Consider the following 20,448-nt stretch of genomic DNA (forward strand, 5'->3'; position numbering starts at 1 on the left):
TCTTTTAAATATTTGTAAATAGGATAGCCACTCCTATGAATTTTCCTATAAGTTTAACAGAGTTGGAAACTTGTCAGTAATCCCCATTTTCCCTACAACTTTATGCCTAAACTGAAAGAGGAAGTCAAATATCCTTTCCGTAAGGTGTGTGTGGCATGTATCTCTATGACCTGAGATCACAGAGATAAGTGACTTGCCCTGATGTACAGAAGACCAAAGCCAGAGGCTAGAATCAAAGCCAGAACCCAAGGCTCTGAGTCTGTATAACCTACTATGCTATTTGGCTTTGTTTCCAGTGGCCAAAGAAGAAAAAACAAAACAAAACAAAACAAAACAACCCTGTGGACATTTCAGTCTATCTGTAATTGTAATAATTATAATAAACTTGCAAAAGACTTAGGGCAATTTTCAGGGCAAAATTAATAGATATTTTTTAAATGCCTTTCAGCAAATTGTTGCCTTCTTTTCTGCTCCACCAACTATCCATTGCCAGCAGTGAAATATTAACATACTGTAAAATCTGTGAAGCTCTGCCTTTTATTTTTGTACCTAATCAACTCTCTCTATAATTTTGTAACCATGTAGCCCACCCCGAATTACAGTTGCAAGCTACATGCGTTAATAATATGGAAACTACAGGAATGAAATGAACCTTTGAAAGTGGTTAGGGAGGCCAAAGAAAGAAAACTGAAATCCTTTTGACAAGCAGTTTCTGAAGCTGCTGACATTCCTTTAAAGGCCCTTTTCATGTTGGCACACAGAGAGGCTTTGCATACCACACCAAGTAAAACCTATTAACTGCCACTCCGGTACAAGGAACTAATAGTTTTCCATGAGACCTGGAAAGAAAATGGACAAACTTTCCTACTGCTGACCTTTCAGTTTGAAATTATGTTTTTGAAGTGTTGGACGAGGGAAAGAAAGACATAACTTCTTTTGGGATGTGTTGCTGGTCAATATCTACCTCTTTCATTTCCTTGAGAGCTGTGTATTGCAACGTCATAAATATTTTATAAATTATAAAAATAAAGGGGCATTGTGAACCCTGGGTCTGTGCTACATAAACTAAAGAATCGTCGGAACATAACAGGAGAGGAAAATGTACTATTTCTTTTGGGTACCTTATGTTTTACAATTTGGGTCAATAAAAATATTTGAAAAGAAAGCAGTAACCTCTCTTACTTGGCATTAAAAATAATGTTAATGTGAAGTAAAAAAAAAATTAGTTAACAATATCATTATATGATACTCTTTTCACTCTTCTAATTCTATCAATAATTCTCAGATAATTCTATCTTTTTATAAATTAGCCCACAAATCAATAATAGCACAAAAATAATTAATCATTTTGGAAGTAATAATATTTGTCAATAGAATCTGTGGTGTTTTGCATGTATTTGTCATTTGCAAGGATTCTGTTTGGTTATGTAGGGGAAACCAACACAGAATAGTTATTTTAGAGCTAAAGCATGTTTGGGGAAAAGGAATGAATATAATTATCCTACATTAAAAATATACTATAGTGCTGCCCCAAGAACCCACAATATGTGGTTATGTCGTACATGAAATAAAGAGCTCTTTCTGTTATTTCCAGTAACATACTCTGCTCTGGTCTAGGCCCAAGACAGACCCACCTTATGCTAAATAAATGTCATGGTACTTCATATTAAAGTGAGAATTTAGTGTGGGTTTTGGGCAGAGACTGATACAGCATCTACAGATTGTTTTCTTAAAGATCTTTAATTATGCATTTCAAACATGAAACATATATAGCATCATTGAAATTGCTAGTATATACATGAAAATCAAAGGGAAAAACACTGGTAGAGGTTGAATTTTGTGTTCAACAGTAACCCAGACACTCCTGAAACAAGGTATAAAACTTAATCATTTGTAATCTGCCTATCCAGGTAAGACCTAAGGTGATGTCACTTCTGATTTTAAAAATGCTATTTGGGGGTTATTTTAAACCATCAACAATTTGCTGTGTTATTTTTTTAACTTTTTAAAAACTTTTATATTAAATTTCATTTGTAAAAAATGGAAAGAACAACCAAACTCTGGATATAGAAAAAAATTAAGGTAGCATAAATCAGAATTATGGTACTTGGAGATGCTAAAAATGTCTAGGATGGAGGCCAACTGTTGTTCAGTGGTGAAAGTCACTGTTTCAAGGTCAAGTCCTTGAGTTTATGGGCAGGCTGCCTCAGTGGTTCAGGCTCTAAGGTTAACAAATTAAAGTCACTAAAGACTGGCTGATGCATGATCAAAAATTACAACTTACCAATTTACAACGATAATTATAATTATCATCAAGAAAAATATGAATTATTTGTGCTCAAGAAAATTTTGTGTTATAAGCCATATTATAATCAGAAGGCTGTTTGTGAATCAGTTGGACAATCTAAATGGTGTCCCTGGAGCCATCATTTTTTGATAGGCTGATACTCCTGGTGTTACTGCTAGCACATAGTTGAAATTGTACACGGTCACGTCTGTTAAGTTTTCCAGACATACCTCCCCTAGTATTGAGTCCCTCTCACCAAAATCTGCCTATTTGTACCCTCTTTTCTAGACAATGTACAGTCAGAGTCACCCATTTTTAAAACTTCCACTTATAGAGGATTTCTTTAGAACAGTTAGGACCTGAGACTTACATACCCTAGTCATTCTTCAATAGATTTGAATCCCCAGGCTCCCCAAGAAATACCCTCCATTTCCTGAGTGGGTTATTGTTCCAGATGGCCAGTCTCATCTAATTACAGGCTAACTTCTTACTTAACTTCCATAAAGGAAATTTTTGTGTATAAAGTATGACTTTGAAGTTACTACATTTCAAAATAAAGTTTGGAAAATATTAATAATAAAGATTAAATTAGAGAAAAAGGGCAAATGTATTTTTTATTTGGAAAAAAAATTGCCTTTATATTTTACAAAAGCACATTTCCACCGTGGATAACTTTAATCTCCATCTCTTGTCCAATGCATCCATTGATTTATTTGTGTGATAAATATTTATAAGCTCCTGCTCTTGCCTGGAAGCCTTCTAGGATCTGGGATATTGCAGTGAACATCACAAAATCCTTCTCCTACAACAAGCTTTATTTCAATAGAGGAGGATACAATCAAAATCAAATAAATATACATAAGTATAGAAGCAATCAGTAAATTCAGTGGTGAAAATAAAACAGAGTGATATGATAGATGTTAGGCATTGGGGAAGGTGGGAAGGGGATACTGTAGTTTGAAGGATCTTCTGAAGAAGTGACATTTTCATTCAGGCTTAAACAGCAAGAGTAACTAGCGATGCAAAGATACGAGGAAATAACATTTCAGTTAGACCCGCTTCTAAATAACATTAAGGCTTTATGGCTGAAAGTTGTCGTCATGGCACCTCTACTTAGGATACCACAATTCGCATTTCAGCTGACTCTACCAACAAAGCTGTAGAAAGATTCCAAGTTCCTGATTAATAGTCATAGTGTTTCTGCTAAAGATTGGCTCTAGAAACACTGGGGCCTTAGGATTGTCTCACTCAGCATTTTCATATAGTCTTGGACCACTACTGCATTTAAGAATTTCTTTTATTGGCAATACCAAAGCCTTGAAACAAATCAGTATGTGGGGGGAAAAAATTACAATGTTCATCAAGGACTGAAGCAGCACTGTTCAATAAAACTTGTTACAATGATGAAAATGCTTTGTGTAGATATGGGGTCCAGGACAGTAGCCACTAGTTACATGTTGCTATTAGGCACTTCAAATGTAACTAGTGCAACTGAGGACCTGATTTTTAAATTATACTTAATTTAATTTAAATGTAAATAGTAACGTGCGGCTAATGGCTACCATATTGACAAAGCATGTCTAGAGAATTAATCTTCAATAATTTAACAGTGTTTCAGACCATACAAATTAATTAATTCCTTAAAATTCTGAAGCCACATCTTTGGGAGTATAAGAGGTAAAAATGAAGCATTTATATCTTAATTTATACTTCATTGGTTAAAAGTATGTCGCAAACACAACATGTTTATAATGAATTTAGTCATTTTGCTGCCACCACACTTCCCATTTGTTTTTCCTTTGGCACAGGCTGAAATATAGTTTACTCGCTTTGACTTTGGAGGTAATGGTGCAATACTCTACATAGGGAAGAACTGAACCAGAACAATGTACAAAAGGCTATTAAATTGAAAAGCATTAGTCTCTGTTCCTCTGATGTGTTTTGTGTTCACGGTCATAATTTCCGCTATTTCTGACTAGTAAGAAAAAAGTAGTGATGGAATCTGATTGAGGAAGAAAAAATCTGAAAAGATCTTCGGAATAAAAAGTAGGTATTACTGTTGTTAACCCCCCCACCAAATGAAGAAAGAAAGGAAGGAAGGAAGGAAGAAAAAGAAAAAGAAATCATGAACAAGAATGAATGAATGATAGCATTAAAATATTGCAAAGCAATAATCTATATTATTTTTTGGTCATTAGCAGCAGAAAATATCTCATTTTTATCATACTAATGAATATTTTATGTAATTATGATTATTACTAATCTTAAAAAATAATGCTATAGAAATCAACTATGAAAGTAAAAGTAATAATGTCCAAAAAAAAAAAAAAAAAGAAAGCAATAATGTTTACTGCCCCAAAGTGAAGTTACTGTAGGTGATAATGCATTTTGTAAGGTTAATAGAAAAGAAGAAAGACTTTCTCATTTCCAAGATTTTCCAGAAACAATATAGATTATGTTTTTTCTTCTAGCTTGGCAGACTGAACTCAAATATACATGCTTGAGAATGGCGTTTGGTAGTCATATTAGTTTTATATAAACTAGATCATATGAGACCTATTCAAACCACTAAAGCTATTAATAATTAAAATATTACCCAAAGCCATCTTTTTTTTTTTTTTCTAGTTGTCAACTTTGGCTTTGGAATTGAATGAAGCAATGCATATTTTGTAAAGTTCTATAAAAATATATCTTGTGAACGCATTTTTAGTTATAACAGGAATATGCAAGTAATTTTTGTTATCAAATAATGGATAATTTATACTAATGAGTTTGAGGACTAAAAGATACATGAGCTGGACCATATATCACCAACTCACTCACTTTATGCAGAAGATAGCTCGCTAACTCAGTTTTCCTTTCAGAAAATAATGCTCTAAATATTGCCTGATACAAAATCTAAGGCACAAATGTCTAACGTTTAGAAACACTGTATCAGGGGCGCCTGGGTGGCGCAGTCGGTTAAGCGTCCGACTTCAGCCAGGTCACGATCTCGCGGTCCGGGAGTTCGAGCCCCGCGTCAGGCTCTGGGCTGATGGCTCAGAGCCTGGAGCCTGTTTCCGATTCTGTGTTTCCCTCTCTCTCTCTGCCCCTCCCCCGTTCATGCTCTGTCTCTCTCTGTCTCAAAAATAAATAAACGTTGAAAAAAAAATACATTAAAAAAAAAAAAGAAACACTGTATCAATAACAATGGCTTTATATTGTTTTTATTTAATTTTGGATACAGTATAAGATTTAACTAAAATGATTCTTTTCTTTAACATCATTCACTTAAATATTAAACCTTTTTAGTTCTATTAAAATGGTGTTTTCTTCACAAAATAATCAATAACCAAATTTTCAGGAATAAATATGTAGCAGAAAGTGAGATTCATCTATATTCATTATGTCTGTAAGACTAATTACAATTGCAAATTCTTTTTGAACCACACAATAAAATTCAAGAAAAGTTGAAAAGCTCTGAAACCTTGCATAAAAGATAAATAGGAATTTATTTTGGTCTTCATATATAAGCAAAAGACAGAAAAAAAATTAATTTGCTCAACTAAATAATCAGGTTGCTCACCTAAACAGGTTTTGCTCCTTACTTCCATGTCAATTTGAATCCTCATGAAGAAATACAGGCAGGATTACGTAGTCTTAATTATCCTGGAACTTTCATCAATATCCCCCAACAGACAAATTTTAAATGGGCATAGCATAAATGTGCACTTGAAACACAGGCTATATTGAGCAGGGAGGGATTTTTTCACATAAGTATTTTACATAAACCCATCTTCTCTTTTTTGACACTTGTATTTTTATCAGTCTTTAACACCTAATTTATTTATTTATTATCTGCAATATTGTTTTGTTCACTTGATAATCCTCACTTGGGAATGTGTGTTTCCTTATTTACCAATTACTGTTTTATCTAACTCAAGTTCCTTCTTTTCTCCAGACACTGCCAAGGTGCTTCCCTCCTGACATCCTAGTAATGCTTTCTTTTCTAACCCTCCCCAGCTATAGCACAATCTCTGTCAGACGCTTCTAATTCTACATTTCTCTTTCACTTCATTTCCTCCTTATTTTAGTCCATCATTTCTATGTCCGTCTTCCTATACATTGTATTTTATTGATTTGGCATTGGATGCCCCATCAAGCTGCTGTTTTCATATTGCATTCTGTGCAGTTGATTCTACAATTACCACTCTTAGTTACCATCCCACCCCTCCTAGAGCACCCACCCACCCTCATGTGCCACTTACACTTCTGGTGTTCAAACCTCATTTCCTCTTCTCCCCAGAAGATATGTCCTCTCTTGCCCATCATCACCATTAACCTGATGGGACATAGACTATTTTGTACTCTCCTTTGGTATGATGTGTGCTAACTTCCTTTTCCATACTACCCCTAAAGTTTTCCTGTGAAAGCCCAGTCAACACATCCTTCTTCACTTCTTCACTGTCAGAAGCTTCTGAAATTTCTCTCAATTTACAAATCTTCCAGCCAAGTGAGAGACATTTTATCTCTTTTATGCAAAAATATTACCATGTTAAACTTCTTTATTTTGTCAAAACATCAAATCTTATATACTATATTTAATCTTCTGTCATGAGACTCCTTATTACTTAGAATAATTTTCAAAAATTATTTGGCTTCATAGTAGTTGTTCAAGGCTCCATTATTTGGCTGAGTGATTTGGAAAGTTATTTACTTATTTTTATTTGGTAGAATTTTCTCCTTTTTCCCCCCTCAACAGTAAGCAAATAGTGCTTATTCATATTTGTTTCACTTGATAGAAATGAACCAGTAGCATAGTGCTTTCCATTTGTTAATGATGGTGATAATCTGACTTCCCACGGACTGCCTGAGAACTCCATCACTATTTTATGGCACATCAGGTTGTTTGTTGAGGATTTCCTTTTAGTTTAAGGAAGGGCAGTTACCTTTTGACCTTCGTTTTCAAGTAAATAAACCACAGCAAAACATTGGCAACAGAAGGAATGTTTTCAGGAGTATATTAGCATAAAGTAATTAGGCAATGGTAATGAGGATCAGTCTCTCCTGTTATGGCAACAAGTGCTCCTGAACCCTGAAACAAAGTCACTTAGGAATCTTTCAGGGTTTTTTGCTCTGTAATTTCTTGGGAGTTCTCTGCCCAATCTACGCTTATCTCTTAGGAGCAAACCTCTAATTCAACATAGGCCTTAAACACCTAATTTGTTGACAACTAACTTTGTGTCCCTTTGAAAGGAGAAAGACGTTTCCCTCTGGCACATTTTCTCCTGGGCATCAGCTGCCCTTCCTTGCCCCCACACCCCCACCCCCCTACACACCCCAAGCCTCTGCACTTGCTCAGAGCTTTTTAGTGGAGTCTGTTGATGCCTCTTTGCTTCTGCCCAGTGCATTATTTTTATTGCTGATTGTCTACACTGCCCACATTCTTTGAGCTCCGTGAGTTTCCTTTTGTGTTTGAAGAAGAAGCCAAAAATAATAATACTCCACAGCAGTAGCTCAACCCTCTGATTATACCTATGTGATATCATGAACCATCTCTTTCCTACCCTCCATGGCATGACCATGTCCTGGCATACTGACCACCCCTGCTCTACAAAATGCAATGAGAATAAACAGAAAGGTTACCTAAAGGGCAGGAATAGTCCTTGGAGAATAGAGGCTTTGTTTTAAGTAAATATCCCCCAAGGTAGTAAAGCTTGCTTGAATTAAGTCTAAAAAGAGAGAGAGAGAGAGAGAGGAGAGACAGAGAGAGACAGAGAGAGAAAGCAAAGAATGATAATGATACTCATGGGAAGGAGAGTAACACCTAGAAACAAACTGGCAGTTGGATAATTTCCATGCAATAGTCTAAGTATGCTGGTAGATGTGCGATGCTTAGAGGGGTAGTAAAGAGGGCCTGAGAAAGCCTTTCCGTGGGGATGCTTAAACTAAATATTGACCAACCAGTCCCCCTGCATCCAGACTGAGGAAAAGACTTGCTGATATGTCTTCTGTCTTCCACCGCCTGGTTTTCTCTATCTTTGAACACTTATTCAGCACCCCATGCTGGCTCCTGTTCCAGGGCTGAGGAATACAATGTTTGAATAAGATAGATGAGGTGCATACTCTGATGAGAGACAGGTGAGCAAACAAATAAAGATGATTTCAGAGAACAATAGGTATTGTAAAGCAAATAAAACATGATGAGTTGAGAGAAAAAAAAATTGAGGAAAGACCACTTTAGATTGGGTAGTTAAAAACTAAATTGAATACACCGCCCTATGTACCTGGAGTAAAAATAGCCATATACTTGATTCAGCAGGAACATAGTTTTTATTGCAAATGAAACATCTTTCTTCAGGTCAAAACTAAAGTGATGGTAATTCTTGATAGGTGTGCTAATGACACAGCTGTTTTCCGGCTCATTATATTCACTAAGTGGTAGTTTCTGTTTCATAGAGGCAGCAGTAACAGCATTTCACAGTCTTTTGAAATTAGTTGTTTGCCTCTGCTCCCCTCTAGATTGAATGTACATTCTTAAAGAGTTCATATTTTTGGAAGCTAAAGCTGCTAGTGCAGTGGGAGGAATGAAACCTTTTCTATTTTTCAACACTTAATTATATGATATGTGAACTGAGATTTAGATCTCTCCGCCAATATTCATGATCCTTAGATCCCAAAGGAGGTGTGTGTTGGGGGAAGGAGGGTTGTGGAGCAAGGAAGCAAAAGGTCCTAGCACTGTGCGGTGCAATTACATATGGAATTTGAGGCTCCTTACCTTAAATGCAGTGTAGTGATGAAACACTTTTTAGTACACTGTTCTTCTCTCCATCATAACCATCACAAAGTGGTTTCTGAACAAGAATAAATGCAAGAAGAAACAAGTACAAAGGTGTAAGGACCTAAAAAGAAAGCAGGGTCAACATACACACACACATCTTTCTCTCTCACCTCGGAGCTTTCTGTTCTAGGACCAAACCACATTTGTGGCACACAAACGTTTCTTTGCCATTCATTATTCACATATATAAATGGATTAAAAGCTGTAAATATTTATGTTACTATATGTTCTATTATGGATGAATAATTATGAATTTTTAAGTTTTAAAAATTAGTATTCTTTATGTCAGGACTTAAGAAATACTAATTAACAAAAGAGTAACCCATAGCTGACATATCATGTAACCTTTGGGTGTCTAGATTTTTCAGTATGAATTAATCTAAAAACAAAGGATTTTTTTTTACCATTTGGAGACTATAAAAGGTGTTGTCTACATTTAGCACAAGTAGTAAACAAAATATTCTGCAAATGCCATATCTCCTTTCCTTTGAAACACAAATATATTTTATTTATTAAAATAATTTACATTTCTAAATCCAGATGCTAATTCTCACAGATTCCTCTTTGAAAATAGTCCAAGACATTAAGGAATATTCCAGAATTGTGAATTTTGAAATGATTTAGAAGAGTCACCTGTTAATATGTTACTTCCTTCCCCTATCATAGTGAGTCTGTATTTTGAACATTTTTAAAATGCAGACACTATCCAAAGTGATTTGACCCATAGAGGTGGAAGAATTTTCCTTTTTTCCCTGTAGATTCTTTGGTTCGTCTGATAATTAAATTGACATAAGACAGATTAACAGGAGGAAAAAAAATTAATTCTATATGTATGGAGCTCCATGAAAATAAGAGACCTCTTCAAAGGGGACGAGGGACATTCACAGGACATAAGAAAAGCAGATATTTGGTAATTAGATGTTTGCCCTGCCATATGTGTTGGTTGTTCAGATAAAAAGTTATCTCTGGTAATATCTCTTCTTTTGCACCAGGCCCCCTATCTAAATTCTTTTAGGTACTTAAGAGAGAGGTGAATTTTTGTCTTGAATCTGCTGGGTCTTGATTGCCTTCAGCTGAAAATATCCGCATGCCAAAGTGGCACGTTTGGGGATAGCATATTCTGCCCCTCTTCAGACATGTCAAGATGTGCTGCTGCGTTATTTCTCCCAGAATCACATCTGGTTCATCTTTGCCTGATGAGCCCTGAAAATTGTGCTTGCAAAATCATTGCAGAAATTCATGCCTGCCTTGGCAGAAAAGTGCATTTTAGTGGTTGCTTTGAACAGGTTTTCTCCTAAGGTTTATAGACCAAAATCCTGTTTGTGTTAGCTCTTGTGATAAGATAATGAAAACTTCTCAGAATGGCATTGTCTTTGCCAGATACATCTATTAAGCATCCCTTAGATTTTTTTTCCTCCAATTTTCTTTCCCAATGTTGAAAAAGAAATATAGCTAATTAAATGTAAATGGCCTTGTTCTCTTTCTTTAAATACTACAATACCTTTTACAATTCTCAGTACAGGCAGTAAATTTGAATACAATAGTTTAGTGTGAAATCAAATTAATGACTTTATAATATATTTTTATGGTTTTATAAGGTGAGATTTTTACATTTCTAGTTCACATATGTTACTGTTGAATGGAGCATGAATTGCAATTAAATGGCACGGAACATAGTTTCGTTTCTTTTTTAAAGCATAAACGTGTTGGTTGCAGTATTATATATAGTAGCAAATTTAAATGGCTAGAATGGAGCCTTACTAATCTTACATTTGCTAGCCAGAATGCTATTTAGCCATCACAAATACTTACGAAGATAATATAATAATATTTTATCATAAGGGAATTGCCTATGTATTTTCAGGTTTTTTTAAATGAGTGTATATTCTAAACTTTTTGTTATGAAAAATTTCAAAAACAGAAAAGTTGGAAGAATGAATACATGCACACTTATTAACATCTAAATTTAACAACTGTTAGTGTTTGCCTGTATCTTCTGTGTGTATGTGAGCCATGCAACATGACTGCCCAAGCTTTTGGTTAAACCTTTGAAGGAAAGTTGTTGATATCATCAAACTTCATCTTTAACTATAGGATCTAAGTTTTGGTGGCTCAATCAGTTGAGTGTCTGACATCGGCTCAGGTCAAGATCTCACAGTTCATGAGTTCAAGTCCTTCATCAGGCTCTCTGCTGTCAGTGGGGAGCCCGCTCTGGATCCTCTGGATCGATCTCTCTCTCTCTCTCTCTCTCTCTCTCTCTCCCTCTCTCCTTCTTTCTTTCTCAAAAATAAATAAACATTTTAAAAAATATACAGGATCTAGGGATTACCCATGCATTGCATTTGGTTGTCAGGTCTATTTAGATATTTAACTGATCATTCTTCCCAGGCTTTTCCCATGATTTTTTTTTTTTTTTTCTTGCTGAGACGAGGCCAGTTTTCCTGTAAACATGCCACATTCTGGAATGTGCTTGATTGCTTCCTTTAAATGTCATTTAACTTATTCCTTTATTCCTATAAACTGGAAGAAGTTAGGTGTAAAAGCTCAATTACATTCTATTTTAAACATGTTTGACTTCTTTTTTTTTTTTAATTTTTTTTTCAACGTTTATTTATTTTTTGGGGGACAGAGAGAGACAGAGCATGAACGGGGGAGGGGCAGAGAGAGAAGGAGACACAGAATCGGAAACAGGCTCCAGGCTCTGAGCCATCAGCCCAGAGCCCGACGCGGGGCTCGAACTCACGGACCGCGAGATCGTGACCTGGCTGAAGTCGGACGCTTAACCGACTGCGCCACTCAGGCGCCCCAAAACATGTTTGACTTCTATCTGTGTGTGCTTCATAAACGATTCTGTGCCTTTCAATGCCTGGCTACTCTATTATGTATCACATTAGGGGGCACATAATATCAAAGTTGCCTTCTGACTGATACAAATCTTGATCACTTGGCTAAGGTGGCAACTACCATATTTCTGTATTGTAATGATACACTTTCAATGCTAAAATAAACACAAATACACACATGTACACAGGAGTGCATGTGAAATTTTAATAATATTGGTGGATTGTATCAATCTCCAGTTTCTTAGCTTTGATATTATGTAAGAGTTATCATTGGGAAAGGTTAGGCAAGAGTATAAGAAATCTGTTATTTGTTGTAGCTGTCATGTGAATCTACAGTTACTTCAATATAATAAGCTTTTTTAAAAAAAACAGCAGCTAGGTTATGGGCTGATTTTTAGTAATATACATTGCTAACAGTGAATAAATTAACCTAATAATTGGCATTTATCATTATCAATTTTTATTCCAGTAGATTCAGTAATTATGTATGAGCTTGGTCAAGCATGTGGCATTATTAAACATGTTTAAATACTAAATTTTATAAGAAATTGTGATCATTTGCTTTCACCGTGTGCTTTTGAAGTGTATCTAAGGCAGTGGGTCAGTTGAATGGGGCACCTGTACCAAAGCATACTTTTTCCTTTGTGTAACTCCAGAACGGCCATCAATTATCTTTTTCTCAAATTTCCATTTCATTTCTCTTGCCCCTTCAAACAAGCGGTGGCTTAGGTTGGTAAACATTTGGATGTCTGTCTAAGGCTCAGAACTCATTGCTAGCTCCTTCTTGCCCAGATTCCATAATTTCCTATGCACTGCTCCCTCCCAACCTCCAGTCCTGTGAGACCACCTTGGTAAGTCTGGCTAGCAAGGGTGGGTCCGGGGTTCAGAGCACTCACCTGGTGTCTCAGACATCTCATTCTGCCGTGAGAAGCAGTAGAAGGAAATACAGGCCTACCAACAGAGCAGAAGCCACCATCTCTTCCTCTGCCCTTTAAACATTCATATAAATTGCCCTTTCCCTTATTATTGCCATGACTTTGTCTCTCATTCACTATTACTACATGTCTGATTTTTTTTTCATAGGTACCAGGTTCATTTTGGACATCAGATTTCCCAGACACTCTCTAGGCCACTCAGAAACAGTACATGATTGCTTGTAAACAAATCTATATGTATAGACAAACGTGTTTCTCTATCCCCCCCCCATAGCTGGTGAGCTTCCATGGTAAGAATATCATTTTAATAAATAGTCTGATACTCCTATTAAGAAGTTAGCTTGGTTTGAACAATCTCAGATATATGTTAGTCATCCTATGGTGGTTTGATGAAAAAATAGAGGAATTTGTTCTTTAAGCATGTGTGTAGGTCTCCTACAATATGCCAGACATAGCTCCCAAAGCTGATCATTCAGTGTTAAGGAAACATACTGCCCCTTCTTGGGCATATAGCACAGTGAAGCAGGGGGAAGACTGTACCACTTTAAAATTGATAATACAGCAACAGATTGTGTAAGTGCATTGAAGTGAAATTACAGACTACTATGAAACAGTATAACCGGGTCACCTGATTTCAGTCAGCGGGCAGGTAAGACCTTTTTGTGCAAAGGAAATTTCAGCTGAAAATGAATAGATGATTCGCACTTCATCGGATGAAGTGTGTGAGGAAGGGAAAGAACATTCAAAGTGGAGAAAACTGCATAGGAGAAGTCTTAAGGAAGAAAAGAGCTTTACTCTCTCAGAAACTGAAACAATGCCGATGTCACTAAAACATCATGAGCACAAAAGGGACCTGCAGTGGTTGTGCACGGGCTGGAGGCAGGGACCCAGTCTGAATTCCATTTTGGATTCAGGAGGAGACAGACCGGGAGCTTTGAGTTGGCATCGCAGTCATCTCGTTGAAATACAGTGGCAGCTCGGAGTAGGATGGTGACAGCGAAGATGGCAAGGAATCAAGAGGTTTCAGATGCTATTTCAGAGGTGGGGAAGGCTGGAGGAAGCCCACAGTGGCAGGCGAGGGCTGAGGAACCAATGATGCCTTCTGTAATGTTCAGTTTAAACACGCGAGGCATTCATAGATTTACATCAAGTTGTTGGCTAAATAACGAATCTATGTATCAGAAGAGAGGTAAAAGTAGATCAGGTCTACTAATTGGTTTCTAAAAAGTCTGAAAATAGCACCCTCTTCAGACATCAGGAGGTTCCTTTTTCTCCATAGTTGTCAGCAAACAATATGCCTGTATTAAGACAGAGTTTTAGGGGCGCCTGGGTGGCTCAGTTGGTTAAGCGTCTGACTCTTGAGTTTGGCTCAGGTCATGATCTCATGGTTCATTAGATCGAGCCCCGCATCAGGTTCTGTGCTGAGAGCATGGGGCTTGCTTGGGATTCTCTCTCTGCCCCTCCCTGGTTCATATGCTTTCTCTCTCTCTCTCTCTCTCTCTCTCTCTCTCAAAATAAATAAACATTAAAAAAAAACAAAGAGATATGGGGCTCCTGGGTGGCTCAGTCAGGTAAGCATTGGACTTCGGCTCAGGTCATGATGTCGGGGGAGGTGGGTTTGAGCCCCACATCGGGTTCTGTGCTGAGGGCTCAGAGTCTGGAACCTGCTTTCAATTCTGTGTCTCCCTCTCTCTCTGCCCCTCCCCCATTCACGTTCTCTCTCTCTCTCTCTCTCTGTCCAAAATAAACATTAAAAAAAAAAAAAACAGAATTTTAAACGGAATTAAAAAAAAAAAAAAGCAAACCCAGTTCCTCATGTGTGTTATTGCTTCGTGGTATATAGCCTGCAGTACTCTGTGTATTTGTTATCTGTGTGAACAAGGTGGTCTGCCTGGATCCCATGCTATATGGAACAAAAAAATCTGTGTAAACTTGTAGCTAACGTGTAATATTGGTGTTTAACTAGGAATTCCTCCTTGGTAATTTTTAAGTGCTATTTTTTTCTATAAGTTGACATTGCACATGTGCTAGTTTTGATTATTTTTAGGGTATACTTCCACTCCTTCCACCCCCTTTTATAAGGGCTGTAGCCAAAAAAAGCCAGTGGCAAGATAGAAACAACAGATTTAGAGCTCGGTGATTCTTCTTTCTTTCCCCTTACACCAAAGACCAAAACAAAACGTACGTTGTTTGGAAGGGTGAAACAGTTTGTTTCTCTCCTGCATGGTTCAAAGACCTTTGTATATCATACCTTTCTAAAAATAATGGAATATATACTAAACATCTGCCTATTCAAGTAGAACATTTGTATTCTTGTGACATCTGCATAGCTTTTGACTTCTAAAAGGATAAGTTACCTTTACTTGATCCTATCCTCCATAAACGCGTTTTCTTTCGAGAAATATTTAGTAAGCTTCTGCCATGTGCAAGGCATTTTTGTGGAAATGGGAAACCACAAATGAACAAAGACAGATATCTTTGCCATCATGGAGTTTATATTCTAGTGGAGAGAGAATGAACAGCAAATACAACATGCATTGTGCTAAAACAGTGATCGACATGGTGCAGGAAAATAAAGGAGGGGAGTGAAATCACATGTGGGTGGGTGGAGTGTGAGAATTCAGTTTTAGGTAGTGTGGTGAGAGGAGGTTTCACTTAGAAGGGAAATTTGCATAGAGACTTAAATACCATTTTAAATATCCTCTTTCTACAAAATCGTTCGCAAGCCCCATTTCTGAAATGGCAACCTAGAGTGACTGTGACATGTTTACATCCTCTGTGACAGAATGCTTGGCAAATTACTTGTACCATTGCTTTCTACCACTCTGAGAAGACATGGGTAAGTGGAATAGAAGCACAACGTGAATATCTGCAATTTACATAACTCTCTGCCAAGGCTGCTGTCAATGAGAAGTTGTTCTGAACTCACCTATGATTCCATATTACCTTCAGAATGTTTGCAAATGGACTATGCCTATCTTGAGGCAGAATTTACATTTTTTCCCCATAGTAGTGGCAAGCTGAGGCTACGTTCCTGTCTTCACACAGCAGCGTACGTCTGTCCCAAAGAGCCATGGCCGTGTCTCAGTACTGGGGAGACAGAACAACGTGAAGTGCTTGTCTGAGAAAAATTGGAATACAGTTCGGGCTTTTTCCCTGATGTTTTTCTGTCCTTCAGCTCAGAGAGCTTTCCATTTCATTGTTCCATAAATAACCATGGCCAGTTATTTCTTTATCTGAATCCGGTAGGTATTTAGCCATTTTTATTTATTATTTTAGGATGGATGGATAGATAGATAGATAGATAGATAGATAGATTTTAAGAATAATTTATACGGAGATTGACATAGTTTTAACACCCAGTTAAAAGCTCTTGTTGTAGTTAGATGAAAATGCTGGCTTTCTTTTAAATTATGAGAATATCTTCTGCTCACATACTATTAGCAGTAAGCCCTAGATCTTCATGCCCACATATATGTCCCTGAATCAATCTTTTCATGGCCTAACTTTGTATTTTAAAGTCTGTGTAATCAAGATATGTATTAATTCCAGCTACCTGGCACCAAAAAATTATTAAGAAGAGGTTAAAAATATAAGAGGTTAATCTCTTATATTAACTTCTTAAATATAAGAGGTCAGTCTCTTTCCTGTTGGCAGGAAAGAGATGCGTGGCTAAAGCTATAATATGGCTGAAGTCTGAAGAAGAAACAAAGAGCAGGAACTAAAATTGTAAACAAAATTGTAAAGGAAAATAAGATAACTAGTTTCAATACAATTTTAACAATAATAAAAACCAATCTGCCAGGTCCTCAGAAAGTTCTTTATATTTAAAACAGTAACTATACTATGAGTCAATTTTTAGTTTGTAATAACCCAATGACTAGTGTCTTGATCAGGATGACCATTGTTAAGAGACAAAGCAGGAATAAGATATGAACTTAGAGATGTTAATGAAACTAGTTCCTTCTTTATAAATCACAGCGTCCGTAGAGAAGACAGCCCAGGATAGCTAGAATGAAGTACAATTACCCAAAGATCCTAAGAAAATTTTTATATTTGGATTCATTTAGATGGGATGGGAAAACGTTCATTTTTATCATACCACCTGAAATCCAAGAATCCTCAGTTGATTTTGTGTGTGTGTGTGTGTGTGTGTGTGTGTGTGAATGACCATATGAATAACTGACAAATCCTAGAAAATCTAGTCAGGCTAAACAATTATTAGCCAAAAGATTGGGAAAGCCCTATAATAAATCACTTATTAATATCTAAGTAAGGGAAGGAGAGCAGAGAAGACTTGAGTTGGAAGTATTTTTGTAAAACATACTTATGTAAGTAGTATAAATATATAACTTCCAATTGAAATGTCTGTAATACAAATTTTGAAATAAAGTAAAATAACATAGTTTAGAATATCCTTAGTTTTTCCAATATTAAAGTACTTTGAATAGTCTTATTCTGAAATTTTCAATACAAAATATTTTAATGTAATCAAATACAGCATTTTTGAAAAATTTTTTGCCATTAGTAAGAATTTATGGCAAAACATATTGTGTGCAAGCTAATGGTTAATTCAACAACATTTATAAATACTTGCTATGGGGTAAGTCACGTATTTTCACTAGAGATAAGAGTAGACACTTTATATATAAAATGACCAATGCTATGATTGAGTGAAGTCAGGATATTGTGAGAGTATATAGGAGAGGCAGTTGACCCAGATGGGAATCACTGTGATGATTTTTTTTAAGATAACTTTGTTCATTTAGGGTCACCATATAATTTATCATCCAAACCAGAACATATTTGAAGGTGAAAGAGGACTCTACTTATAATTACATGGGGGAATGTGTATAATGTAGGCATATCAAAAAGGATGGCCTCTTTATTCCATCTCCAGCATTTTAGGTGTGAGATCTTGTGTATGTCTATAAATGCATACATATCCATATGCTGCTCTCTTATTCAGGAAAACTGACTTAATTCACAAATCTGGCAGGGACTTGTCTGTGCTACTTCTGGTTTTCCATCTAAAAGACCCTGGAGACAATGTAAAATGCTACAGTTAAATATTCTTATGTTATCTTTTAATCACACTGTGTGGATTAGAGATTTGGTGGTTAACTGCAAAAATAACTGTGATCACTGTAAGCAAGTTAATTAGATGCTTCTTTGCTTTGATGTGAGACAGTGAAAATGACACTAGTTTAGTTTTGGAAATGTTACACCACTGCACAGCGAAATGCCATGAAGGCCTGCATGTTTGTTGAGAGATGCTTTTGCTTGCTTTGCAGGACCAGTGGTTTTGGCGAGTGAGAAACAACAGAGTGATGGATGGGTACCCCATGCAAATTACTTACTTCTGGCGGGGCTTGCCTCCTAGTATCGATGCAGTTTATGAAAACAGTGATGGGAATTTTGTCTTCTTTAAAGGTAAGGAATGTTTCCCAGGTTTTGCTTTGCTGTGTTTTGGTCATTTTGTGCAGGGCCCTATAGCACGCATAGAAACGGATAAGTAAAACCTGTTGAATGAGGTTAGGTATCTTATTCATATTCTGAAATGAACTGTATATATTGACTAGAAATATAAATGAAGTAAAATCAATGATCATGTTTAACTCTCTAATTTGTTTTCTTCTAAGGCATTCTCATATATAAGTCAAATTTAGAAAGCATTGTGTGATTTCTTAAAATTTTTAGATTTGGCTTAAAAGCACCACAAGAAGTAAATTATGGAGGCTCCTGGGTGGCTCAGTTGGTTAAGAGTCCAACTTCAGCTCAGGTCATGATCTCGTGGTTTGTGAGTTCGAGCCCCATGTCCAGCTCCGTGCTGACAGCTCAGAGCCTGGAGCTTGCTTCGGATTCTATGTCTCCCTCTCTGTCTGCTCCTCCTCTGCTCATTCTCTCTCTCTCTCTCTCTCTCTCTCTCTCTCTCTCTCTCTCTCAAAAATAAAAAAAAAATTAAACATTAAAAAAAGGTAAATTACGAATGAATCAATTGATTAATTACTAAAAACCCCTTTTTTTCCATTAACTAAAGAGTTTTGTGGTTTTTTCTTTGTTTAGAGTATTTGGAATTGCTTGTTGTTTTTATAAAATGAAGTCTATTTTACTTCTTATTTTCATATACAGTATAATCTCTTTAGCTTTACTTGATTTAATAAGTGTGTTAAATAGTTTCCAGTAAACTAACAAATTGCTCATAAAGGCTAAGAAAACTCATGAGTAGGAAAATAAAATTCACCCAATTAATTTCACCCAATAAAATGTATTGCTTGTTATTTATCTAAGTGACAAATTTTAATTGCACAAATACTAACTGCCTCCCATACAAAAGTGAGATTACCTGGTAAAGTGAACTTAGTCAAGTGCCTGGTATTCTATCCTCAAAACTTTCTAGCATCCAAAACAATAAATCATAAGTGTGGAGGGGAAACACAGGGAAAGAGATTGAGTTGGAGGATTGACAGAATTGTGAGAAAATATTTGATAGAACTACTCTACAACCCAGCAATTGCACTACTAGGTACTGACCCAAAGGTTGCAAAAATACTGATTCAAAGGGGCACGTGCACCCCTAAGTTTATATAACAGCACTATCAATAATAGCCAAATAATGGAGAGAGCCCAAATGTCCATTGACTGATGAATAGATAAAGAAGATATGGTGTATCTATACAATGGAAAATTACTCAGCCATAAAAATAATGAAATCTTGCCATTTGCAATGACATGGATGGAGCTAGAGTGTATTATGCTAAACAAAATAAATCAAAGAAAGACAAATGCCATATGACTTCACTCACGTATTTAATGAATTTAAGAAACAAAACAGATGAACAGAGGGGAAAGAAAAAAAAAAGAGGGAGGCAAACCATAAGAGACTCTTAATGATACAGGACAAACAGGGTTGCTAGAGGAGAGGTGGGTGGAGGATGGGCTGGATGGGTGATGGGCATTAAGGAGGGCATTTGTTGGGATGCTCACTGGGTGTTATGTAAGTGATGAATCACTAAATTCTACTCCTGAAACCAATATTACATTAAATGTTAACTAACTGGAGTTTAAATAAAATTTTGAAACAAACTAAAAAGATTTGAGCTGAAACTGAGAACTAGGGTGCAGAACATATCGATTGATTGCTGACTGATTGACTGATTGATTGATTGAGTATATTAGCAAGAGCTTAAAGGACTGAAAAGAAGCTTAAACAGGGATGGAGGTAGAAGGGAAGAAAAGGGGATCTTAACACCCGCCCCCCCAAGAAAAGTAATTATTCCCGGGATCAAACTAGGTGAATTTGTAGTAATGATGAGAATAATGAAAACTTAGGGTATAAGAAACACTTGTAATATTTTAAGGGAGATCCAAACTATCCATATAAAATGAAAGTTAATACCTGGAATTTATTTTCTCTTTACAGTTCGTTCCTGGAGAAAAGTGGGGTAGAATACATTAGTTATAAGTACATGAGGATTCTTCAGGTACACTGCCAATTTTTAACACTTACTAGCCGTATGAACTGGGCAAGTCTCTCTGTCTCAATTTCTCTATCTGAAAAAT

The 20,448-nt window shown here is 36.3% G+C and overlaps 1 protein-coding gene across 4 annotated transcripts in view; it reads left to right on the forward strand.

The window, feature by feature from the left end:
• The window catches only part of MMP16 (matrix metallopeptidase 16), a 313,070-nt gene that overhangs the window by 231,987 nt on the left and 60,635 nt on the right, over nt 1-20,448 (forward strand). For all 4 annotated transcript variants that reach the window (XM_045454527.1, XM_045454528.1, XM_045454526.1 and 1 more), the window contains one exon: nt 18,180-18,318. In XM_045454527.1, the coding sequence (XP_045310483.1) occupies nt 18,180-18,318 (139 nt within the window). The remainder of the gene's footprint in view (nt 1-18,179; nt 18,319-20,448) is intronic.

The sequence above is a fragment of the Leopardus geoffroyi genome, chromosome C3 (genome assembly GCF_018350155.1).
Source record: "Leopardus geoffroyi isolate Oge1 chromosome C3, O.geoffroyi_Oge1_pat1.0, whole genome shotgun sequence".
NCBI classification, from domain to species: Eukaryota; Metazoa; Chordata; class Mammalia; order Carnivora; family Felidae; genus Leopardus; species Leopardus geoffroyi.